This window comes from Colias philodice, chromosome 15 (genome assembly GCF_061535455.1).
Source record: "Colias philodice isolate Cphi_HAF_F1 chromosome 15, ilColPhil1 Martin Lab GWU primary, whole genome shotgun sequence".
Classification (NCBI taxonomy): Eukaryota; Metazoa; Arthropoda; class Insecta; order Lepidoptera; family Pieridae; genus Colias; species Colias philodice.
Genome location: NC_143100.1, coordinates 10300620 through 10327333, shown reverse-complemented (window position 1 = coordinate 10327333; position 26714 = coordinate 10300620). Strand labels below are relative to the sequence as shown.

Here is a 26714-nt window from a genome sequence, read left to right as displayed (position 1 = left end):
CTTTCAGCTATAATGACATTGACAATGTCAATTTTCAAGCAAAACCTAGCAAAACCATGAGCAAAACTCGCATATAAATGTCATACCGAGTGACAGATTTTAGCTCCGAGGCTATAAGGCTACGTTCAGGATTATAAATTCATAAGCCTATAAATTAATATACTACAAAAATATTTCAAATCTCATTACCACAATTAATATAGCAAATAAATAGTTTTCTTAAAATAAGACATTAATATATCTATCAAAAATTATGAATCCTTTTCTTTTCCCTTCCTGGTCCCAGTACATATCGAGATTTCAACCTTATCTCTATGTGTTGAGGGTCAAAGTTATATCTATCGAAAACTAACGCCCTCTGTTGTTGAATAGCTGAATGTTTTCGAATTTGGAATTTCTGAGCAAAGAGAAACAGCTTTGTTTTTACTGCTCTGTGATTCAAATGCTTTATAATAATACAGATTGTCCCACCATCGGTATACTAAGCTCAAAGGAGATTATAATTTTGCAGACGCTGACAACGTAAAAAATACTTATAAAATTCCAGACCAGCGCAACCTGCTGGTGCGTTTCACGTTCCAATTAAGCATCAGCATAATTCGGCATTGTGCGCCACTGAGTCGCATTATGCTCTGTAATTGGAAAACAGCCAGTGTTATACTATATAAATTATTTTTGCCAACACTAACATAAAATTTTTTTCGGTAATTTTTGTAATATTATAGAGGCAATTTTATTGTATTTTTAGTACAGTATATTTACCAGTACACCCTTAGTACACTACAGTACACAATATATACCGGGTGTAATCGATAAGTGTGTACAGGCGATTATTTCATTACTATTACAGATATCAAAAATATTTATACTGGTATCGAAAGAACCTGTGGAAAGAACATAACCTAATTAGTGAAACCAAAAGAAAACTGTGGAGTAAAATGACAAATGAAATACCATCCAAAAACGTTACATTAAACAGTCCCATACCTACATATAATTTCCGATACATTTTATGTTCAAAGCAAATGTTCGAAGTGACGTCCTCATTTTGGAATACTATTGTATTCCACATAGAGCTCTATTTACAGTTTCTAAATGAATTTTCATTGAAATTTGCGAAGTAATTTAAGCATAAAACCAAACAAAAAAAACAAAATTTTTCATATTACATGTTTGGGATAGTCACAATATCTCATACTAAATACATAATATTTGGGTGTTTGATGGAAATCTTTTGGATATTTCCCGTTTTATTTTTAAAAAGTTATTTTGTCATTTAACTCTTTTTCAATATACATTGAAGCACAATAATGTTAACTGTTATAATATGTAGGTAGTCTGTCCCCACAGTGTGTCCCAATCACCCAATATTGGATAAACTATGGTTATTACATTACTGTAGTACTGAGGCAAATATGTATCCTCCCATAGTTGTCACACACTCATGATGATATCAGAACGATTAAAACGGATAAAATGTGAAAACTGAAAAACCAAATTGTACCCGATATTGGATATCGGTGGATATCGGCTATCGGTGTCCGTTATCGATATCGGATCGGATAATGTGAAAACGCTCCTATGATGAAAAACTCACCAAAGCTGTGCTATAATGATACATTATAGACTACAAGCCCGCATAGGACAAAAATATGGGTCAAATGAACCACCAGGGGACATATCTAGAACGATAGCAGAGCAAAAAATAATAAGATTCATCACTATGCCGTCACTTGTAAGCTGTCCAACTGAGTGCAGATGAGAATTGAAAAGTACAGGTAGACTCGGTAAATTTTGGTCATATATTTTTGTACGGCATTCTTAACCATCGATAGATCTATTAAAAATAATAAGAAACCGCTCAGTGCCGTACAAAAATGGTGGTCCACCAAGTCGGAATTTTTATTTAATTTCCGAGAGTTACCGGGGGTAAATTTGGTCATTTGACCATGTACGGCATCTGTGTCATACTATTGCTATACTGCTTTTAATCCATTATTCCGCAACGCCGTACAAAAATCATGGGGACAAGGGGAAAAAATCGAGAGTTGTAATCTCTCTTTCCCCACTCCAGGGGGTCATTTGACTAAGTACGGCTTCGGTTCCAAAACATTATCTAGCACTCAAAAGTACTATTAAAAGCAATGCCGTCAAAAAATAATTGTTCTTTCAAATGTATACCAATAATCATCTTAATTCATCGATGGTTAAGAATGCCGTACAAAAATATATGACCAAAATTTACCGAGTCTACCTGTACTTTTCAATTCTCATCTGCACTCAGTTGGACAGCTTACAAGTGACGGCATAGTGATGAATCTTATTATTTTTTGCTCTGCTATCGTTCTAGATATGTCCGCTGGTGGTTCATTTGACCCATATTTTTGTCCTATGCGGGCTTGTAGTCTATTAGAGCGTTTTCACATTATCCGATCCGATATCGGATATCGGACGCCGATAGCCGATATCCGATATAGGATACAATTTGCCCTTTCACATTGTCCGATAAAATCGTTCCGATATCATCATGAGTGTTGCCAGAAATTTTTAGAGAGAACTAAACTAAATTGCCAGTTGATAAAAAAGGTATAATTAAAAAAAAATCGAACGTTATATCATAGTTGTACATGTACATTAAAAATAACTACGTTAAAGAAAAACAACTTCAAAAAAGAAAAGTAAAATAAGATTTGATATCACAAATTACTGCATATTATTTAGATGTGCTATTGACTAAATAGTTTTGATATCGGTCATTTGTATAACATAATATACTTATGTTAACACATTATAAATTAAATAAATTTATATCAATACCTGCTACAACCTAGTGTTGAATGAATGAAAAAAATGAATAAAAAATACTTTATTGCACACTTAATACAGGATTATAAACTAAGAACCATACAAGTAACAACATGTACAGAGGGCGGTCTTATCGCTAGTGCTAGTGTTGGTTAATAGTTTTAGTAATACATATTAGTAAATACCTTTCAAAATCTATTAAATGTATTTTTAGCAAGACGTAGTCATTTAGTCATTTTTTCACTACATACATTTATAAAAGTTCATGTAGTACCTATGATAAATTTATTAAGTGATACAATCTTTGTTCACATTTTCTTTTCTTTTTCTTATTACACCGTAATCCTAAAATAATATTGTGACTCGTTCAAATATATTTGTAATATGATGGTTGTAATTTCCTGTAAGTAAAGATACATAAATTATTTTATTGTCATAAGCAATTATTTTAGAATTAAGAGTTTTCAAACTTTGTATTCTTTGTTGTAAATTCAAAATAAAAATAAAATCGGTGTGAAATCTCCTCCTTTTTTTGAAGTCGGTTAAAAACAAAGCACTCAATGACAACATTACAGTAAACAGCACAACCAACATCCGAGTAGGAGGAGGAGCGAGGCAGAATGAGATAAAATAAAGATGATAGACACTAATGTTTTCGAAGATAGATATTTGAATTTAAGAACGCAACATATTTTTGTTTATTTCAGTTCAGCCAATTGCCGTATATTTTAATACGGCAAATAAAAATACCTGCCGTATAAATCGTATTTTAAATGCCTATAAATACTTAAATGTGTGTTTTCTTAATAAAAAAAGGTTTCTTTTAATAGAAAGGGTTTTAGGTTAAAAGCAAAGAATTTTTTTAAAGATAAAAATAAATATGAAAATACACAAACTAGTGCTTTTTTGCTGTTGGTATACTGCCTTTTCGAAAATTGAGTTGGCAACACTGAACATTATCGTCCGCTCGGAGCAATTAACAAGCCTGGAGAAGTAACAATTAATTGAACGTTTCTTATATAGTGGATCTCTTTTATTCAATACCCTAATTAATGCGATAGAAAGAGACAACACACTGTTATCTGCTTGGCATTCAAATCCACATGTAGCCACTATTTGTTCTAAAAAGGTAGTGCTTGCCTTTACTTTATCGAATACTAAAATATCGATAAATAAAAAAATTAAGTTATAAAATTGCTTGAAGATAATTTAAGATTCGTTTAATTTTGAATTATGGATAGGTAATTCCAAATTTTAAGATTCGTTTTGGAATTATTCATTTACGATGCGTATTGACTGCCTGGCATTGTATGGTATTTATTTATTTTATTTATTTATACTTTATTGTACATATATACCAGACAGAGAATAACAAAATAGGTACAATAATATTAAAAAAAGAAGAAACAATCACGAAGGCACATATGTACGAAAAGGCGGCCTTATTGCTTTAAAGCAATCTCTTCCAGGCAACCCTGTTGGCACGGAATGTTGAACGTGAACGCGAAGGCACAAAATAAATAACGAGAATAGAAATAAGTAATACATAGGTACTTAATTATATACTAGTGCTATAAAAAGGGTATTATAGATAATACATATTTTAAAAATACACATATTATATAATTATAATATACATATTACATATATACAATAATATACATAAACTACATACACTACATACAAAAGTATAAGTATACATAAACTACATACAAAAGTACTAAAAGGAGATCTCTAGTTAATAATATACTACTCATTAATAAATATTATGGTAAGCAACACATTATAATGATAGGAAATGAGGTATATGGTAGTGGTATTTATAAAAAAATATTATGAGGTATTTCGGTTTAGGTTGTTTTTATGGTTTCGTAAAAAGGTACGTATTTTTTCTTGTTTTCATAGATTCATTCATAGAATTATACGGAACCCTTCGTGCGCGAATCTGACTTCCACCTGGTTGATCTTTTTACAAATCAATAGTCGTATCCTACTAATATTATAAAAGCAAAAATATATAAGAATGGACATATTTTGATACTCTTTCACGTAAAAACTACTGAATGAGTTTTTATGGAACTTTACAATTATATAGTTTAAACATCAGAATAACATATAGGCTACAATTTACCGCAGGAAAATAACTCATTCCCACAGGAAAAAATTGGTACAAGTTTAAAATAAATTGCTTCAAATAAAACAAATAAACATTTTTTTTTACAACCTTTTAATTTCGATACTTAATTACCAAATTACAATATTTATTATTTAAAATAGATGCCACCTTAAACTTGTGGCACAGCATCTCTGCAAAGCACTTTACTTTTCTTCCCGTCTGATTCGAAATGATTTGAACAAGGCCGAGAATGTTTTGAAGGCTTCCAATTTTTCCTGTGCTATAGCTTTAACCCAAACATCTTTTAATTGTTCTCAAGCCAGAAACCTGCAAATAACAATAAAATCCATACTTAAATACCTTTTTTTTTCTCCTAACCTAAAGCAGTCATTATCAATGAAGTACTTCGTTCCTACTCAAGTATCGATAATTGCACAACACTATGGAAGTTATATTTTGCATTTTTTCTAAAAACTAAGCTGATTATGATTTCATTTCAATGATTACGGTTAGATTAAACATAGATGATTAAGAAAATAAGGTAAATTAACTTATTTATAATATAATTAACAAAAAAATTGATCAAAACACTAACCTGTGAAATGACAAATTTCTATCTTCGTCCGATTTCACACTACTACGGCTTTTACAGCCGTAAGCAACACAAGCCATGTTATCTTTAATCAATTGTCTTTTCATAAAATAACAAATTAAACTAAAACACTCGTTTTTCACTTCAAAAAAGATAATTAAAATAACCAAGCGATGATCACCAGACTGGTGATCAAAACAAATTGAAATGGCTACATGTCATTTCAAACTGTCGAACTGACATATATCTGTCCTCTTTTTTCGCATGACATTTTGCCATAAGCTAAAAAGGCCAAACTAGTGCGTTATTGTTCAATTAATTGTTACTTCTCCAGGCTTGTTAATTGCTCCGAGATCGTCCGACTGGGAATATCGGTGTCGGCTCCGATGTCCGATATCGGAGCGGACAATGTGAAAGACAGGTACATATTTCGTACATTTTACTTCCCTCCGATATCGGATATCGGCTATCGGCTTCCGATATCCGATATCGGATCGGATAATGTGAAAACGCTCTTAGAATTTCATATATTTGAGAGTAAAATGCTAAAATGTATGGTATGAAATAGCAAATTCAAAAATAAAAATTTTTATCACACAATTTTTTTATTTCTATATTTTGCTTAGAATATTTTGTAAAAAAAAACATAAAAACTGCCATTTTGATATTGCCATATACCGATAAAAATTTTATTAATTTTAATAAATGGCAACATTTCATTGACATTTATTTATTTATAAATAAACATTAATTTAACAATAAATATGTATGAAGATTCGATTTCTAGTTAATAAAATATCAAGTTAATATAGAAATACACAATGACCACTAGATTAATGTCGATTCTTGCAGACCAGGTATAAAATTTAATTATAACCTCAAAAGAACTTCGTATTATTGTGTTGTTCTCCTGTTTATATATACATTATATTAACTACTTTCAGCTAGTCAGTCACCCTGTGATTAAGAAGGATACGATAAAAAGATTAACAAACTTTCACTTAACTTATAAACACACAGAACACATCTATGTGGTGAACTTATTTCCAAGTGATAGTACAGTAATTTCCGAGCAAGCAAAGAAGGAAAGGGACTCTGAATCATTATTATTTGAAGTTGACAGAAACCTTGTTATAAAAACTGTACTTGATGGTATCAAACAAAAGGAGAATGTAGTACCAGAAAACCCAAAAAGGATTGTGATTGATTACAGTTCACCAAATGTAGCAAAACCTTTCCACGTCGGTCATTTAAGATCTACTATAATCGGTAATTTTATTGCAAATATAAACACACATTTCCATAATAAAGTATTTAAATTAAATTACTTAGGTGATTGGGGGACACAGTTTGGGTTATTGCAATATGGGCTTAAAGCTAGGAATATTACTGTAGATGAATTGAAAAATAACTCTTTTAGCACTTTATACAATGTGTATGTTGAAGCAAATAAATTAGCAGCTACTGATGAAAAAGTACAAAGCGAGGCTAAAAAATATTTCACCGATATTGAACAGGGAAATGCAGATTTGGAAACTTGGAGGTGTATAAGAGATATAACAGTTAAAGAATTGAAAAATGTTTATCAAAGACTAGGTATAACATTTGATCATTATGAGTGGGAGTCTGACTACAATGGAGGTGCTATTAAAGATTTAATGCAATTATTAGAAAAACATAAAATTATAACAACTCATGAGTCCGGGAAGAAGGTTGCCACAGTAAACGATAGAGAAGTAACAGTACTTAAAAGTGACAACTCCACATTGTATTTATCAAGAGATATTGCTGCTTTACTTAGTAGATATGAGAGATATAAATATGATGAAATGCTGTACGTTGTTGACAATGCGCAAACGGATCATTTTAATGTCCTTTTTGAAATTGTTACAAAATTTAACACTGAATGTGTGACGGGCTGTAGACACATCAAATTTGGAAGAATAAAAGGGATGAGTACAAGAAAAGGAAATGTGATATTTCTAAATGATATATTGGATGAGGCAAAAGCTAAAATGCATGAAAAGCAGTTGCAATCAAAAAGTAAGTTACTATTACATACACAAATATTATTGCATTGCATGCATTTAGAAAATTTATCACAGAAAATTTTTATAAAAAATCTTGTTACTATAGTGGAACACAAATATTTTATAAAAACAGGTATAATTAAAAAAAAAAAGAGTTAAGTATGATTGAATTCTACAAATATCAATTAAAACTTATTAGTACATTAGTTTTTATTTCATAATTAGCTTCATTATCAAATTGTTTTGTATATATGTACCTATCCTGGGTTTTCCAATTACTTAAGGGTGTCTGAATCAGAAAATAGTAAATGAGTCTGATCTAAATGAGGACAATATAAAAAGAACTTGCAAAATTCTTTTTATAAATCCATAAAAATATTATCTTCTTTTTACAGATACAAGATCATCAGCGATGAATGAAGAAACATGTGATATACTCGGCACTACAGCAGTAATAATCAATGATTTAAAGCAGAAAAGACAGAAAGATTATGTATTTGACTGGGATAGAGCACTTCAAAGTGAGGGAGACAGTGGTGTAAAGCTCCAATACCTTCATTGTAGATTATGGAGCTTAGAGAAAAATTCAGGAGTTGGTCTTCCAGATTTTTGTGACCCAGAGTACTTAGAAGAAGAAATTATTGGTGAAGTGGTTGCAGAGTTAGCGAAATTTGACAATATTTTACACAGAGCCTATACAGAAAATGAAGCATGTATTCTTGTCAACTATCTTTTTAGGCTGTCTCGTTATGTTAACAGAATGTTCAATGAAGTTAGAGTAAAAGGTGCCAGTAATGATGTAGCTTCGCAGAGACTTCTTGTATTCTTTGCTGTGAGGCAAGTTGTACATACTGCTCTTAAAATATTGGGAGTGAAACCCCTAAATGAAATGTAAATAAATAAATAATTTATTCCATGTATTTTTTATTTATTTTTAAGGTAATGCTACCATTTTAAATATGTATTAGAATGGAATGATGGGAAAGAAAAAAAAAAAGTTTAAAAATTCACATTATTATTGAATTCAGACAAATGCCTATAAAAATATTTGAAAATTCATACAACAAAACAAAGATAAAACACGTACAATGGAGTACTTGACTTTATTATCGTGACTGTATCGGACAAAAAGACAATATAAATATTAAATTCATATAAACGACAAACAGTAATAAATAAAAGAAAGCTTTAAATAACAAATAGGGTAGGGTAGCAGTTTATAAGTGAAAACGATATAATTAAAAAAATTTATAATAGTCATTATTGTTTCATATAACATTATATTTCTACTACATTTTATTATAATATATCTATTACCTACTCTTTGTTGTCCGTGAAAGCATAGACTAGAGACACGTTGTATTGATGGCGACCCCTCCCGAAATTGGAGGGAGTTTTAAATCACTTCGAAGTTTTAATATTTTTCACGCAATGCTCACAAAAATACCCTATTTTATGAATATCAAATTAAATTTTTAACACTTTTGAATAAATCTACAATGTAAAGTAAAATTTACATGCTCTTAGATATAGTTTTAAACCTTTAAAATATCCTCGGCTGGCGTCGCCATTGTTCGTTTCGAAACGCGTTGACGTCAGAACAATCGGACCGATCCTGCGTCAAGACTGCACTTCCGTCAGTCACGTGGTGCAATTCAACCAATCAGCGCGCTTTGTCTCTTTATAGGCCGACATTTTCTGACAAGCGTAGAAAAAGTTTTCATCAACAGCCGCCATTTTGCGCTGGAGAGACTGAGAAGTATTTCGGAATTTGTCGTGTAAATTTTCTGTTTTTTCTTAATCATTTTATCATAAACTTGTCCATTCCCTATATTTTCAAGTGTTAAGTGAAATAGTGTAGTAGGATCGCTAAAATAAGTTCAATAAAGTAGCAAAAATCTGGTGATATTGTTTTCATTTATTGTGCTAGTTCCGTCGGAAGATGGTGAGAGGGTCTGTGTAGCTCTTCGATTCGGAGCTTTGTAATGGCGAATACTTGAGTGAGAAATTTTAATATGTGCCTTCAATGGTTCGAAGGACATCGAACGATCGGGATGTGGGTGAATTATATTGTGATGAATGACAAATCGCTCTAAAATGTTGTTTTTTAAAGATATTAGACATAAAAGTGTTATTTGAATCGGCGGGCCGAAATATTCACGACGGCTTACGTTTAGTAAACAGAGCCATGGCCGATCATCATGTGGATGAGCCGCCAAATAAGCGGGCAAAAATGATCCGGGACCCGTTTCAGGGTCCATCGGACACCGCGGGTAAGTACTTTTTCATATTTTAAAAGTTTTGTGATGTTTGAGCACTCTACTGTCACTACTTTATTACTGTGAATTTTGACATTTTGTCGTCGTTCTTGTTAGCGCCTTGCAAGTTTTGCGTCGTATTTATTATTTCTTGAGTAAATGAATAAGAAAAAACGTGTTTTTATGCTATAATTTTGAATAATTTATTATTTTAAATTTTAATATGGTCTGCGAAACACTAATTTTACACAGTATAACTTGATAATATATAACATCAAACTGAACAACTTTTAGAATATTCCCGATTACTAGAAACATTTCTCCCAATCTTTCAAAAAGTGAAAGTTTACGGGATATTAATTTAACATACTTGTATTTATAAAAAAAATAATTTAATAAATTAGGCCACTCTGATCATATTATGTGTTACACTGAACAAAGCCATACAATCGTAAATTTCTGGCTTTTTATTTAACTTTTACCAATTATTTTTCACAGAAGTCTTGACTTTCAAATTATTTGCTCCAAATTTATAAATGACCTATTTACAAAATCTATTTATATTTTATAATATGATATTTTAGCTATTTTTAATACCATTCTATGCGATATTTGCAAATTATTTGTGTAGAAAAATTATATTTTCACAAATATTAATTGATTTATTTATGTAGGTATGTGTACAACATGACACATAACCTCTAATTTCTGTCAAACTAACATTAAATAAATAAACACAATTTAGTTTTATAATTAATAACATGAAATACATAAGGCTTAGTCCAATGAAAAGAGATGAAACTTTTTATTTTTCTAACCATTTGTAAGATGTATTTGAAAACTTTCTTAATGTCTTCAGTCAAAATTATATACATACAACACACAGACATTTAAACTAATAGCTATTAACTCGGTTTTTTTTTTAATGAAAAATGCGAAAACATGTAGTAATTTATATTCAGAAGGAATATAATGTTTTTTTTTTTTAATTTAGTAAGATGTTAGATAGTTTTTATTTATGTAAGTAATTTTATAATTTGTAATCATAATATTGATAAATTTTAAAAGTAATCACACAGAATATCAGTCAAATATATTTATGATGATTATTACTGGTAGATTTTTCAAATATTTTTATGAGGCATCATGCCAATATACCAAATATACTTTTCACATTTGGGGAAACATTGTAACAATACTCTTGTTCAAAAATAAGAAATTAACATTTGTTCTAGCAGATGGGTTTTCGAACCTGGACATGTTCGACCTTGAAAAGGACCTCCCTGATGAGTTGATGGGGGGTTCTTGGGGAGAACAGCCCGGTGTCACAGGCCCTAAGCCTCCAGCCCAAGGTCCAGGGCCTGGGGGGCAAATGGGTCAGCAGCAGCTGAATGGGGATGATCCTACTGCTGCAATGCAACGGCAAATTAATAATCATCTTATACAACAAGTGAGTATCTGGGAGTGATGTAATTATTCACAATATTTAATAATACATGTTGCTTATTTTTTTTAATAACAAACTGTTGGTAAAATAGTGATTTAATCAAAGAAAATTAATAATATTAAGTTATTATAGATAATGTGTAAGATGAGTACTAATTTAAAACAAACATGATCTAATAATAATATTTTAATTATTTGTATTAGTTGTAAAAAAATTCATTCTTATGTTGCTAAAAATTATGCAGATATAATTATTTCCATGTAATATAATTTTTTCAACGCACTATCAATATCATCATCTATTTGGTGACAAATAACTAAGTTTTTCATTTCTTTCTATTTTGTAATGTAATATCTTAAAAGTGCAATGAATAATAAATACAGTAACCAGATGAACAACCTATACTAATAGAGTATTATTTCGTGTGCGGGTCTTTTCACAGGGCAATAAGAGTGGCTTAGTTGGCCACAACAACCCGTTAACACTGGGTAGCTTAGGTAGTAAGAGTCCCAATCTACAATCGCCGCCTAACGTCTCTGTATCTAAGGATCTCATGGGAGGGATGCATCAGCAACTTATACCAAATACAAGTCATCCCAATCAAATGCATTCCACTATGCCTATGAGTTCTATTCAAGGTATGTATATTATTTAAATTAAGCTTCAAATTGTTTTAAAACTACTAATAATTAATATTTAATGTAGCCTATAATTGTTGTTTAGTTTAATAGAAATATATATGGAGATAAGTGTGCAAGGATATTTGATTATATGCATTCAAAATATTTAAGGTTATGCATAAGAGCAATACTTAAAATCTAAATACTTATAAAAATAAACAAAATGAATATCTTTAAATCTATCATCTCATTGCTAAATTAAAATTGATCAAGTTGAACTTGATATTACTTCGTTAGATTTATTTATATAAACATTAATGTTGGACAAGTTTTGCCTTCCATGATCTTATTAGAGTTACAATTAAAGCAAATACCCACTTCACATTTTACTGTTATGTTAGGGCCGATTTTTCAATCGGTTAAAATTTATCCATCCAATAAAGTATTACATGAACATATTAAAATGTCACCTGTATACTGGTCAAATACGGACAAATATAATATATTTTGAAATGGTAGTTTAATACGTTATTTGATGAATAAGTTTTAACCAAGGATTGAAAAATCAGCCCTTATAGAAATAAATTTTCCTATGAACATATATCCATTATTTTAATCCGCAGCTGGTATGAATGTAGCGAATGTGGGTGGTAACATGGTGGTGACGAACAGCAATATGTCAGGTGCTGGCATGCTGGGCGGTGGGATGATCAACAATGTGAACAAGCAGCTGCCGACACTCATGGGCAATAATCACCACCCAAACGCGCAGCATCATCCGCATGCACAGGTTAGTTGGAATTTCTAAGTATTGATTTTTGCTCTTGAAGATGTATTTTATGTGTGGAATTAACTCATGTAGTTTTAATAAAAAATGTAGGATTTATTGTGAGCCTTTTATAAATAATATACTTGTATTTTTTGAATTAAATTAAAATATTTAAATTACTTCATCAGAAAGATTTAGGATTTTCCCAATTTTATAACAGAAATGTTGTATACTTACTTAATATCCTAAGGCAGATGGGGCAAAGGGCGTCATCATTACTCTGCCTTGCATGTCGATTTTGGGCAGCTTGTTTTATCTTGCTCCAGCATCTTCCAATTGACTTGGCCTCTGGTGTTGTATAGGATTTATTAAATTTTAATTGGGATTTTATTTAGGAGAAAATATGAGAATCGTAAATTTACTTTAAACATACATACAAAAAGCTAGTAGTGACACACCCATAAAATATTAGGTATACTGTTTAATGTTGTATGTAGATTTTTTGGTTGGTTGTAAATTTAGATAATTCATACTTATATGCGCTAAACATTTCAAGGATTTCCTTAGAATAATTTTCTGTGATTGCAAAAATTACTATAGCAATTTGTAAGTGCACTAATTGACATGCCAAAAAAATAGCAATTGTTTGTGCATAATATAATAATAAACATGCCTTATTTTTTTGCCTGTATATTTGTATTCAGGTAGCTTTTTTAATTACATGTTATATTATGTTCTTTTTATACCCCCTCAATAATAATATTTTACAGCATTTAAATTCCATCTATGTCTTGTTTAAACCAACCAATAATTTGTTATCAACCAGACCAAGTATTATCTTCTTGCATAGGCTATATGTTTATATTTTAACATACAGGCAATACAGAACGGGCCGCTGGGCGGGCGGGTCGTCGGCGGCGTGGGCGTCGGCGTCGGCGTGGGCGTGGGCATGCAGGCGCCCATGCGCTCGGGGCTCGGGCAGGGCGTCGTGCACGGCATGTCGCACGCGCGCGCCGGCGGCGGCCACCCGCTCGTGCCGTACCACCCGCCGTACGGGCAGCCGGCGGCCGGCGGCGTGCAGCGCGCGGCCGGCGTGCGCTTCGGCGCGCCGCCCGAGGCGGGGGGCGGCGCCGCGCAGGCCGTGCCGCCCGCGCCCTCCCCGCAGACGCCGGGCGCGCCCGCCGGCGGACAGGTGAGAGATCACAGCCATGCACCCACTTGTACCGCAACTGGCTACACCTGTTTCTTGTTTGGTCCCTTTGTGAATCGGCCGAAATGTAAAGATTTCGTATTTGATTTGAGTGGTAGGCTGTGTAGCTTGGAGGTAATTATTTTTTATTCACTGAAGTAAAAAATAGTTAAAATAAGGAAGTTTACATAAAAAGAATTTATATAAATGTAGATAAGTAAAGTATGTGCCCATAAGGATCATAAGATATTAAAATGAATTAAAGAGTAAAGTAAAGATAAACGATATCGCCCAAGTAATTTATAACGCTAGCAACAAACGCTTGTAAAAGCATATCTCGTCCGTTCACCATAATGAGCGTGCCCTGGTGTCAGTCACAGCCGCAGGCGGCGGCGGCGCCGGCCGCGCCGAGCACGGGCTCGATCGCGGACCCGGAGAAGCGCAAGCTGATCCAGCAGCAGCTCGTGTTGCTGCTGCACGCGCACAAGTGCCAGCGCCGCGAGTCGCAGGCCAACGGCGAGACGTGGACGTGCACGCTGCCGCACTGCAAGACGATGAAGGGCGTGCTCAACCATATGATGTCGTGTCAGGTTTGTGGATACTCTGATACAATGAGCGTGCCCTGGTGTCAGTCACAGCCGCAGGCGGCGGCGGCGCCGGCTGCACACGGAAAAATTCACCTACATTTACATTGTATTTATTAAAATCGTATAAGCAGCTATTATCTTGCTATTGAGCATACTTGCCTGCCTTTGTTTTTTAACACCAAAAAAAAATGATCTGAATATCATAACTGAAAAGCTTATTACTCATAATATAATATGACAGATGTAAAAATTCATGTTTAATCATTACAACAGATTAATTTATACCTACTAACAAAATTTAATAACATAGATTTATAAAAAGTGTTAATCAAAATTAGATGAAGAATTTTTCTTAAAACAAATATAGCTTATTTACTACATCATAAGATATGCTAACATTATATTATGTTAATCTATGCAATCTGAACACTCCCATCAATGTCTCATTCAGAATGTTGTTCATTACCACAGTTTTTTTTGCTACATAAAATCATTAATATTGATGTAAAAATGAACACTTCAGTTTTTGTTTGTTTATTCTACTTTTACATTATGAATTTCAACAATTTAATTGAACCTGATTTTTTATTTGAGAATGACAATATTATTATTTTTAGGCGGGAAAAAACTGTGCAGTACCTCACTGTTCATCATCAAGACAAATCATCAATCACTGGAAACATTGCAATAAGAATGACTGTCCTGTCTGTCTACCACTCAAACAGGCAGATAGGAGTAGATCTAATACTATGAATGGTAAGTGTATCTTCTAAATGACCTATTTAATATTTATACACCATGCTGAAACAAATTTTCCACTTAAGGCTGCAGTCTAGCAAAATTGCGTTTTCAACAAGTTATTTGACAATTTTTTCCCGGCTAATGAAATGATAAACTGAATTTTTTTTTCTTGTTTATCAATTAGTGTTATATACGCAATGCGCGTGAATTTTTTCACATTTATAAAGTTACTTTATTTTACCTTAATCAGGCCTTCAAGATAAGTCTCTTTCCCCCAAAGACATTTCGAGCTAAGTTTGTGCACTCACTACGTTGCAACCGATTACAATTTACACAATCTGATCAGCACATTATTATCCTTATATAGTCGTTATTAAAAACTGCTGAATACAATTGCCGAAAAACTTATGATTTTCTTAATTAGAACGTTATAAATTCATTAAATTTCCCATTTTTTGCCTTACAAAATCTATTGATAAATACTGCTAAAAGTTATTTTTTCCATTAATTCATTCGAGTTGGTTGAAGACCAATGAGTATTAAACCTTTAAAAATTTTTTTTTTTGAATTTTGATAATTCTTTAAATATTAAAAAAATATTTAAAATAATTAGGAAAAATCCTAGCGAATTTCTTTAGTCGCGCTCCTTGGGCCGGAGCGTTCTGACGTGTGCTCTACGCTCGATTTTCCTTCATACCGAAGTGAAAGTTGCTCTACTTCATTAAATTTAATATTTTTGTTAATTGATTATTTTTATCTTAGTTTTGTGCAAATATTCGTATTTTTAAACATTTGATTTCGATATGGAAAATAAACGAAAAAAATACGCGTGTAACTACTAGAAAAAAAATTATCTTCGAACATAAAGTTAATGAAACCAAATAGATTGCAAAGGTGATTGGCAACAATTTCTTTATTTTACGGGGTGTCAGTAAATTCAGTCAGGGATGTATATTTCTTTAAAACTAAAGTAAGCTCATAAATTTTCTTATAATATAATTTTTTTGAAGTTCCAAAAATGTTTATTTTTCGTTTGAGAAATACGAAATATAATATAAACTTGTATTGAGAACTTGAACTTCCCAAGTTCATCCGGGGAAATCCCCATACGGGGAAAATGATTTGTTTACTCCAAAATTGATCCGAGGTGTTTTAATTTTTTCTTTTAGTCATTTTCAACGTAGCGGCATTTTGTTTGATTATTAATTTTGTAACTTAAATACAGGATGTTGGTTTTATATTCTGATCTTACAGACGCGCTGACAAATTTAGTCCGCCATTTCTAGTTTAGTCTACCAACTCTAAGTACCAATATTAAAACGAATGGATTATCATCGCATCATCAAAACTCAGATGTAATGGAAGATCACAATAACATAGAAAATTCAGTGGGTGTTGAGAACTAAACAAACAGAAGTAACAGAGACGCGAAGAATAAAAAAAGAGGACGAAAACGATAATTCGTTGATGCTTTCCCTTTTCGACGTATTGTTAGGGTACATCACCAATCTACAAGAAACAAAACTGATGATTCCCAATTGCTGATTAAAAATGAAAAACAAATAATCGACAACAGTGGTGAAAATTTGCTGATCACAATGAAACATCCTTCAGTGGTAGCAGATTTACTCATTTAAAATGTATCGATGAACAGCGTAAAGGAGAGGAGGACAGGAAAACATTATGAATGTGGATGGTGGATTGTATACAGGGTGTAATCGATAAGTATGTGCAGGCGATTATGACGTTATTATTGCAGGTATCAAAAAACTTAAAACTGATATCGAAATTTTACCTAATGAGCAAAATGACAATAATAACTTTTTAAAAGTATAACGAGAAATATCTAAAAAATTTACTTTATACACTCCCATATCAAAAAGGGAAAATGGGACTAGTAGAAGTTATAAGTCTAATTCCGGCATAAGACATGAATGCGGAAGATGCGGTTAAAAAAAAATTTAATATTTGAAATACAATGCAAAAAATAACACTTTGTCATAGATAAGAATCATGACTATTTTTTCCAAATTCAGGGACAACTAAACGTTGCAGAAGCAGAAGTCTGCTTATTTGCTGTTTGGACTGGAGTGAATCATTCGTTAAAAATAGAATATATAAAAAAGTATGTAACGTTTAGGCAAAATAAAATGATGGACCATTATCAAGATTTTACATAAATTGCCTACTGTCAGAATTGATTGATTCGAGACTTCAGCATTCAATGTCCATCAAGGACCCAACCTATATCATTCAAGCGATTGAAAAAAAAGAGATAAATCCAGTGCAACCGATAAAGCATCAGAATGCTAGCAAAAGATTTATTAGGTTTATCAATATAAATCTATATATTATACATAATATAATAAATCTGTAGAAGACGCGAAGACTGACATCCGCGCGGACAGAGTCGCGGGCGGAAGCTAGTCAGAAATAAATATCTTTTGTTTTCATTTGTGTATTTTTCTATTCAATAATTTTTTGTTTATCCGTTTTATTAGTTAAACTGAACAACTTTCACTAAGAAACTTAGGTCGAAAAAAATGTATAGAGTTATGCATTTTGAATGGAAAGCTTATTTTTTTTATATTTCGTCCAAATTTCTTTGTAAAAGTTGATCAGTTATAGGTATAAACATGAAGTTGAAGATATCAATAGAAAGTATTCGCAAATTTTGTGTACTGATAAAAAAAAAATCACCCGGTGTATTTTTCACGAAAATTGTTTCAAATTGTCATTTTTGGTACTTATTACGAATATTAAATTATGCATACGAATGATTTAATTTTTAAAAATTAAGTGGAGCAACTTTCCCTTAGTACATTTGTATTATTTACATATAGGATGACAGGATGCATTTGTTTGCACTACTAGACCAAGCCCTTAAAAGTTTTTGTTATCATTTACTATTTGAGTGGGAGGGTTTGGAATGTTTTGTGTGCGCCTCTCTGCTGTAATTATCAATATTCACTGCTGCTGCTACCACAAAATATCGTTAAGTAGACACATTTAACATCTACGCACTATTCACACAACTATAAAAAGTAATACATTTTTGACCTAAAAAGTTAACTGAACACAACACTTCAAAAATGCAGTTTAACTATAACTATGTGTGGTCACAGCGGCCGCCGTGTCCCACGCTACAACGGGTGTCGGCGTGGGCGTGGGCGTCAGCGGCGTGGGCGGCGCGGGCGCCAGCGTCGGCGGCGTCAGCGTCAACGTGAACGCGCAACCGCCTAACACGCTGCCGCCCGTCAACCCATTACAAGGTATAATTCACATTTCACTTGAAAATTGAACTTTATCGTGCTTTTTACAAGGTTCTTGTAAAGTATACATTTATATAGCTATTTTTCTTTTACTATTCAATGATGAAGTTTTATTCTTATACTGTTTCAAGTTTAGAGAATGCTAAAGTAAAATTTGATAGTTTTGATATAATAGAAAAAAAAAATAATACAATTGAGAGAAAAAAAAGACTGATTGCACTCCGGGAGAGCCGGTAGAAGTGAAAACTTGATTATTAACGTTCAGGATGTTTGATATTTTGGAATGGTATCCGTCTTACGCATGGAATATAAGGGCTAAAAAAAACCGTCTTACGCTTTTTCGATCAGGCCACGTGTCCTGACGCGAGTTTAAGATTTTATACCCAACGCCGCTAAAGAATTTTCACTTCAAAAATTGATTGATTTAAATAAAAACATAGTTTTAAATATTCCACATCATTATTCTATGGCATTACTGACTCATCACATAACACAGGCGGCGCGAACGTAGCGACGAACGCGTCGAACGCGAACGCGGGCGGCGTGGGCGTGGGCGTCGGCGCAGGCGTGGGCGTGGGCCCGCCGGAGCTGAAGCGCGCGTACGAGGCGCTCGGGCTGGGCATCTGCCCCACGTCGGGCATGGGCTACGCGCGCGCGCCGCTCGCTCGCCTCGCCGCGCCGCACCAGCCCGTGCAACAGCTGTTCCACCAGCAGCAGGACGTGCAGCAGCAGGTCAGTGATTACACTTGGCTTGTGTGGCTATGCGACTTGTCTTGCAAATTATAATTTTTTACCCAATATAACTTACTATATAAACTATAATACAAACTATAATACAAACTACAATATAAACTATAACAAAAATTTGCACTTGTTTATTTGTATCAGAATGTGTGCATCGTAAATATTTTTTACAACAATTAAATTTGTAAAATTTTATGTCTCGATTGTCTTAGAACAAAGGATCATGTATTTTCTTTAAACATTGTCGAATTTCGGGAAATTTTTAAAGAATGCAAAATGCAAAAAAATCGATCGGTTCGAATCCCGGCTCGTGGTTGGATTTTTTTTTTTTTCAATCTATACTAATATTATAAAGCTGAAGAGTTTGTTTGTTTCTTTAAATGCGCTCAAGTCCGATTTGAAAAATTATTTCGGTGTTACATAGCCCATTCATCAAGGAAGGCATATCATCACGCTAAGACCAACAGGAGTGGAGCCACGCGGGTGAAACCGTGGAGCGCAGCTAGTTTTTTTTATAAATTTTTTGTTTATATAGCATTTGAATGTTTCAAAACAAAAATTAAATTATTTTATATTATTTGTATAGCTCGGTGCTGGGGGGTTGCAGCTAGGCGGCGGGCCGGTGACGGCCAATCCCGTGTCGGGCACCAAGGAATGGCACCAGTCTATAACACCTGATCTCAGAAACCACCTCGTGCATAAACTGTAAGTGAAGCAAATATTACCTACTCATACATTATATTCATTCAGGAAAAACATTTATAATATGCATCGAAAATTCAGACGAAAGTTAAATAATCGTATTGTGCAAACGTACAGAGCGTCACCATCATTATTTCGATGTATTTCATATTTTTATTTTCAAAGAAATATAGCAATTAATAAATTAATTAATTAGCTCACGTTAATACGTTGTGTTCGTACGTGCCGTACGTCGGTAACTTAAATCATGTATCAAGCATAGTACTATAATGTTATTTACATTTTAACTTTTCTTATAGATAATGCACCATAAAACTAAAAAATATATTATTTTTAACAGGGTTCAAGCCATTTTCCCGACACCCGATCCCACGGCAATGCAAGACAAACGTATGCACAATTTAGTTGCATACGCGAGAAAAGTAGAAGGCGACATGTATGAAATGGCTAGTACGCGCTCGGAATACTATCATTTACTAGCCGAAAAGATATACAAGATACAGAAGGAGTTGGAGGAAAAACGACAGAAGAGAAAAGAGCAGCAGTTGCAAGCGCAGCAGGCGCAACAGCAACAGAACCAATTGCAGCAGCAGCAGACTGGGGTTCTGCCCGGCGGGGGTGTGATGGGCGGCGTGAGGCCCACGGCGCCGGTCGTGGGTGTGGGCGTGGGCATTGGCGTGGGCGTCGGTAGGCCCAGCCTGCCCGCGCAAGCCGGCTTGCCCGCCATGCGAATACCTTCGCCCGGCATGAACCTGCCTATGTCAGCGAATAGAATGACGTATCAGCCTAACCTCGTTGGTCCGCCTGGCCCTAGTCCTAATCAGGTACATAATATTAAATTTTCTTTTCTTTTGTCCTGTGTATTTAAATGTGTGTTAAATAGTGTTGTAAAAAAAGTAAAATATTGAATTTAATATTAAGCAACTGAAGTTATTTGTATGTTCAGTATTTTAGTAAGACTTTTTAATTATATTAAGTATTAAAATTTGTTTTGAGTTTAGCAACATGTAACTGTAAATATGGAATTCAAGTACACATTAGTGTTTGTGTAACTATTATAAACTGAATTATTTAATATACATTTTGTCTTTTTTTAAATACACATAATTCATTTTAACACTCATCGATATAATGATAACATGTATTTGAGAAGTGTCTGACTGTAAATGTGTGTATTAGCAGATGCCGCACACGCCGAACGGCGGCACGGTGGGCGTGGGCAGCGTGAGCAGCGTGAGCAACCCGGGCATGTCCCCGTTCGGGCAGCCCATCCCGTCGCCCGCGCAGTACTCGCTGCAGAGCAACGGGCCCGCGCTCGCGTCGCCGCACCAGCCCGACAAGCGGCTGGCGAGCCCGTTCACGAGCGGCGCGTTCCGCGAGCTGCCGTCGCCCGCGCCCGCCACGCCGCACGCCAGCCCCGCGCCCGCGCCCGGCACGCCGCGGCCCGCGCCCGCGCCGCCCGCCCCGCCCGCGCCGCCCAGCCCCGACGTGAAGCGCGAGCCCGTGGAGCCCCGGGACGAGCAGGACGAGGACAGCTGCGGGCCCGGCGGCAAGGGCGCGCGCCCCGACCCCGAGCGGGACGCGGAGCGCGCCGACGCGTTCGCCAAGCAGGAGGTCAAGCAGGAGATCAAGCAGGAGCCGAAGGAGGAGCCCGCGGAGGCGCCGCCGCCGGAGCCCGCGCCGCCCGACCGCGGGCCCAAGACGCCGTTCGTGTTCAAGGCGGAGGAGCTGCGCCAGGCGCTGCTGCCCACGCTGGACAAGCTGTTCCGCCTGGAGCCCGAGTCGCTGCCCTTCCGCCAGCCCGTCGACGCGACGGCGCTCGGCATCCCGGACTATTTCGATATAGTGACGAAACCCATTGACTTATCTACCATTAAGATGAAGTTAGACCGTGGTGAATATAAGGACCCTTGGGAGTATGTGGACGATGTGTGGTTAATGTTCGATAATGCGTGGCTTTATAATAGGAAAAATTCGCGAGTGTATAGATATTGTACTAAGGTGAGTGTTTATCGTTGCTTTTGTATAGCACTTTGCTACTATATAAAAAAGTATTGTTTAAATATCTACTTATTTTATATTTTCAATTTTGTAACTTCAAGTTCTAACATTGCATAAAATATGTCTTATTGGATAAAATAACTATATCTGTCCAATAATTAAGATGAAGTGAAAAGTAGAAAAAAGTCCAATAGTGTTAAATAATTCAAGCATCAATTATTAGCATTGCTTATAAGCTAAAAATATTAAATATTCTTGGTAATATTCCTTTTTTTTCTATCATTTTAAAAGCACAAAAATTCTGTACCAGTCCATCTAACCTCGCCCTCCTCCACAGTTATCGGAAGTGTTTGAGGTGGAGATAGACCCAGTGATGCAGTCGCTGGGCTACTGCTGCGGCCGCAAGTACACGTTCAACCCGCAGGTGCTCTGCTGCTACGGGAAGCAGCTCTGCACCATACCGCGGGACGCGAAGTACTTCAGCTATCAGAACAGGTGTGTATGTATTGTATTGGCTAGTTTTGTGCCCAGTTTCTGTAATGTTTTAGAAGAAGAAGAAAGAATTTTATTGTCATTTAACGATATGCCATACAATATAACAAAAAAAAAAACACATAAAAAAACTTAATAACTAATTGACCCTTTTACATAAAAAAAAGAACGGAGAAGATAGGGCAAATCAGCATACTGCATGGCTCATTGGTTATATATTGAAAATGTGTCGGAAAGTTGCTATTTGAGGTTTTACAAATAGTATGTCGAAAATCTTTAAGATTCCAAAAAATAATATTCTCAAATGTTCTACTTGTGCTCAGAATATCTATAAAGGTATAAGTCTTAAATTATAGAAACTGGACATGACACTGTGAAAGATATTAAGAGTTAAGAGATATTCAATAAATAAACACTTAATAATGGATCTTGGACCTAATATTTTATTTTATTCAATTGTGTGTGTACTTATCAGCATTGCAGGCCTTATTCAGAATCTATTTTATCTATTTCAATCAATTTTTAAGTGTACATATAAAATTTAAAAAATTTATATGTCTAGAATATAAGACTCATTCATTCATTCATACTTGAGAAATCAATCAATCTAAAACAAAAAATATTTAAAGAAATGCTATTTCATATGGAACATATTAACATGTCTATCGATTTTTTCATGTTTTGTTCATGTTCTGTGGTTAAAAAAAAATTGCATCGTGTTATTTATCATCACAATTTTCAATTCAGTACTACTTGCAATACCTTTATAGTGTGAATTTTTAAGGAAAGAAATAAAAAAAATTTAACCTACACTTGATATTGAATTAAAGTTTTCTCTATAGAAATACATATTTGTAACTTAATCCATACTAATATTATAAATTCGAAAGTAACTCTGTCTGTCTGTCTGTTACTCAATCACACCTTAACTACTGAACCAATTTGCATGAAATTTGGTATAGAGATATTTTGATACCCGAGAAAGGACATAGGCTACTTTTTACCCCGGGAAATAGGATAGGTTTTATCCCGGAAATCCCACGGGAACGGGAACTAGGCGGGTTTTTCTTTGACTGCGCGGGCGAAGCTGCGGGCGGAAAGCTAGTAACATATAAACTACTAGTGCTACAATTATCATACTTAGCTTGCCACATAATGATTAAGACATAGGCGCCGATATCCAACGCTGTCTAAAGACAATGCGACATTACGCCGTAACCCGAGACGGGGTAAATCGAGCGCACCATCTAGTCAAGTGCAATGAAGCCTAATTTAATAGGAAACTTTAACATGCACTATAATGATGAACACGATACGTGATTCTATACCTTTGTTCTTGATAATATAAAAGTGAATGACCGCGTTGTTGGATATTTTTTTTTATTGTAGATAGGGAAATTATTCGTTTTCCATATTATGTTGAAAACAAAGTGCATTTATTGATTGTTTATATTTTTTGTAAAGTTTAATAAATAATAGCCCCAGAACATGAACTAACACTGTATTTTAAGACTTCTTATGTAAATGTTGAAATGTTGAAATTGAAAAGTGAGCATTTTTGTGCATTCATGAAGCTTGTAAGATAACTTGTCTGGAACGTTTATGTGTGACTAAACTACTGTCTGTACTTGGGAAAAGTGTATTCTTTATAAAATAATTGCCATTTTATTCTTAACACTATTTAAAACTTTAATAAATCTGTATTCCTTACCCACATATTGTAATGAAGAATGCATACTGAGTGTTGTCTGAATTCATGTCCTGTATCTATGTTACAAGGCTTTCTGTTGCTTTCATGGCAATATCAAAAAATCCAGTATAATTGTCTTACTATAAAAATACACTTATACTGGACATCAACAGCTCATACAATCTACCATTTCTAATTGTCACTATGTCCTCTAACTTTGGCTTGTACATAACAATGGACCTGTAGCAATAACTGTGTACTATTTACTAAGTCAGAAGTCTACATTCGAAGCTTTGTACAGGGTTCAAAGTTGACGTGTGTACATTTTAACTGTGTGTGTTGGTTTGGGGTGTATTGCTGCAGGTCCCGAGCCAAAGCGCCACGGAACTAATCCCCTTTATGTTGTTATCGCTTACTAATTTGTTTTGGCCCGTCCACGCCCCGCACGCTCCCGTCACGCTTCACATCTCACCTCACGGCTCACTGGGATTGCGCAAACAGTCTTAAAGCATATGGGGTTGTGTCCGATAGATACACCTTCTGCCAGAAATGCTTCAACGACATCCAGGGCGACACCGTCACGCTCGGCGACGACCCGCTGCAGCCGCAGACGTGAGTATATACCGACATCTTTTATTGTTATTATTATAAGGTGTAAATTGTTATATAATTTATTGAGAAATTGATTCATTAAATTTTACTTCCGTTAGATTGAATGTTAAAAAATATCATATTAATTGAATAAATTAATTCATTGGAGCTCTATGTTGCTCTCTCTGAATTAAAATAGTCATCATTTTCGCTATGTAAATATTCAATAAATTTTCTTTAGTACATTTAAAAAACTAGAAATATACTTCTTACCTTGTATGACTCTTGACAGAATAATGAAACAAAATTTTTTTCAGCGCAATCAAAAAAGATCAGTTCAAAGAAATGAAGAATGACCATCTGGAACAAGAGCCGTTCGTAGTGTGTACAGATTGCGGGAGGAAGCAGCATCAGATATGCGTGCTGCACCACGACTCGATTTGGCCTCAAGGCTTCTGCTGTGATAATTGTTTGAAGAAGAAGGGGGCCAAACGGAAAGATAACAAGTTCAGCGCTAAGAAACTGCCGACGTCGAAACTCGGCATATTTATTGAGACTAGAGTGAATAATTATCTTAAGAAAAAAGAGGCTGGTGCTGGCGAAGTGCATATCAGGGTGGTCGCGTCGTCGGATAAGGTATGGATTTATACTTATTGTTATAATGTGGTATTAATTAACGGGATCGAAAAAGAAACAATTTGTAAACCATGTGTTTATGGCTTTAGTCTATTTGGATTTTTAAACCTCAATATTCAAATTGTAACTCTGTAACAATTCTATTCCATAATATTCCTATTTCGATATTCATTAAAAATATTATACGAAAATTTATATGTTTTTTCTTCCATTTTAGCTTGTAGAAGTGAAGCCAGGCATGAGATCGCGATTTGTAGAATCCGGGGAGTTAGCGTCAGAATTCCCCTATAGAGCGAAAGCGTTATTTGCATTTGAAGAAGTAGACGGTAGTGATGTATGTTTTTTCGGGATGCACGTGCAGGTAAATATTACAATCTTTAATCATGAGAACTTAATAACTCTCAACTACAGCAAAATAGTTTTTTATCAATTTAACTAACATTTTTACAAATATGATATGAATCTCATTCTATTACAGGAATACGGGAGCGAAAGTCCGTCGCCGAATACGAGGCGTGTATATATAGCATATCTAGATTCTGTACATTTCTTCCAACCGAAGCAGTACCGTACTGCCGTGTATCACGAAATATTATTAGGTTATTTGGACTACGCCAAACAATTAGGCTACACTATGGCCCACATCTGGGCCTGTCCGCCTTCAGAAGGCGACGATTATATCTTTCACTGCCATCCGCCCGACCAAAAAATACCGAAACCGAAGCGATTGCAGGAGTGGTATAAGAAAATGTTAGATAAAGGAATTATAGAAAGGATAATATTAGATTATAAAGATATTCTAAAGCAAGCCATGGAGGACAATATCTCGTCGGCGGCGGAGTTGCCGTACTTTGAGGGGGACTTTTGGCCGAATGTTTTGGAAGAGTCTATCAAGGAGTTGGACCAGGAGGAGGAGGAGAAGAGGAAGCAGGCTGAAGCCGCCGAGGCAGTGGTCAGTATCCTATATTTTAGATCATTACTTACGCAACCAAACTAAAAAATAGTGTAGTGACACCTCACTCTGAATCGCGCAAGCGAAATGTTTTCGCTACAGAGCATATACAGGGTGTCCCACTTTCGGTATACTAAGCGCAAAGGGACTTGTAGTTTTGCATACGCTGAGTACGTAAAAAATAATTATAAAATTCCAGACGCATTTTTTTTTTTAAATAGAGGAATTCTTAAAATTCCATGTGTACACCCCCAACAAGCAAACCGCCCAACTTTGCCACCCGCATGTGAGCTATCGTTTAAGATTATGTTTTCATAGACAAAATACTCACATTAGCGAAGCGGTATATGCCGGCTGCGCGAAGCTAGAGACGAATACATGGATTTTAAGGAAAAATTTAGCAAAAAGGAGATGTCCAAAAAATGACCCAGAATCGACAGGAATGAAATGTGTACCAATGGATTGGTAATTAAATATAAT

The 26714-nt window shown here is 34.7% G+C and overlaps 2 protein-coding genes across 4 annotated transcripts in view; both read left to right on the top strand.

Moving 5' to 3' along the window:
• Nucleotides 1–6228: 6228 nt before the first annotated feature.
• ArgRS-m (arginyl-tRNA synthetase, mitochondrial) lies at nt 6229–8451 on the top strand. The gene is made up of 3 exons (XM_089704056.1): nt 6229–6370; nt 6458–7556; nt 7939–8451. Exons 1-3 carry the CDS (start codon nt 6335–6337, stop codon nt 8436–8438), a joined length of 1635 nt encoding a protein of 544 aa, XP_089560182.1. The 5' UTR covers nt 6229–6334; the 3' UTR covers nt 8439–8451.
• A 798-nt stretch (nt 8452–9249) lies between these two features.
• LOC149482488 (histone lysine acetyltransferase CREBBP-like) overlaps nt 9250–26714 on the top strand; it is a 28672-nt gene continuing 11207 nt past the window's right edge. For 2 of the 3 annotated variants that reach the window (XM_089704030.1, XM_089704029.1), the window contains exons 1-17: nt 9250–9816; nt 11040–11253; nt 11681–11886; nt 12492–12658; nt 13515–13829; nt 14201–14416; nt 15031–15169; nt 18280–18426; nt 18923–19158; nt 19757–19875; nt 20213–20696; nt 21055–21873; nt 22211–22368; nt 24557–24667; nt 24964–25282; nt 25500–25643; nt 25761–26234. In XM_089704030.1, the coding sequence (XP_089560156.1) occupies nt 9732–9816; nt 11040–11253; nt 11681–11886; nt 12492–12658; nt 13515–13829; nt 14201–14416; nt 15031–15169; nt 18280–18426; nt 18923–19158; nt 19757–19875; nt 20213–20696; nt 21055–21873; nt 22211–22368; nt 24557–24667; nt 24964–25282; nt 25500–25643; nt 25761–26234 (4353 nt within the window). In that variant the 5' untranslated portion in view covers nt 9250–9731. The remainder of the gene's footprint in view (nt 9817–11039; nt 11254–11680; nt 11887–12491; nt 12659–13514; nt 13830–14200; nt 14417–15030; nt 15170–18279; nt 18427–18922; nt 19159–19756; nt 19876–20212; nt 20697–21054; nt 21874–22210; nt 22369–24556; nt 24668–24963; nt 25283–25499; nt 25644–25760; nt 26235–26714) is intronic. The other variant, XM_089704031.1, reaches the window with a different exon arrangement.

Excerpts from the sequence above, each read along its gene's own strand:
- ArgRS-m (XM_089704056.1), top strand. The coding sequence starts at position 6,335 with ATGACCACTAGATTAATGTCGATTCTTGCAGACCAG. Across the intron at positions 6,371-6,457 it reads TGTCGATTCTTGCAGACCAG|CTAGTCAGTCACCCTGTGAT; the intron begins GTATAAAATTTA and ends AACTACTTTCAG. Across the intron at positions 7,557-7,938 it reads AAAGCAGTTGCAATCAAAAA|ATACAAGATCATCAGCGATG; the intron begins GTAAGTTACTAT and ends TTCTTTTTACAG.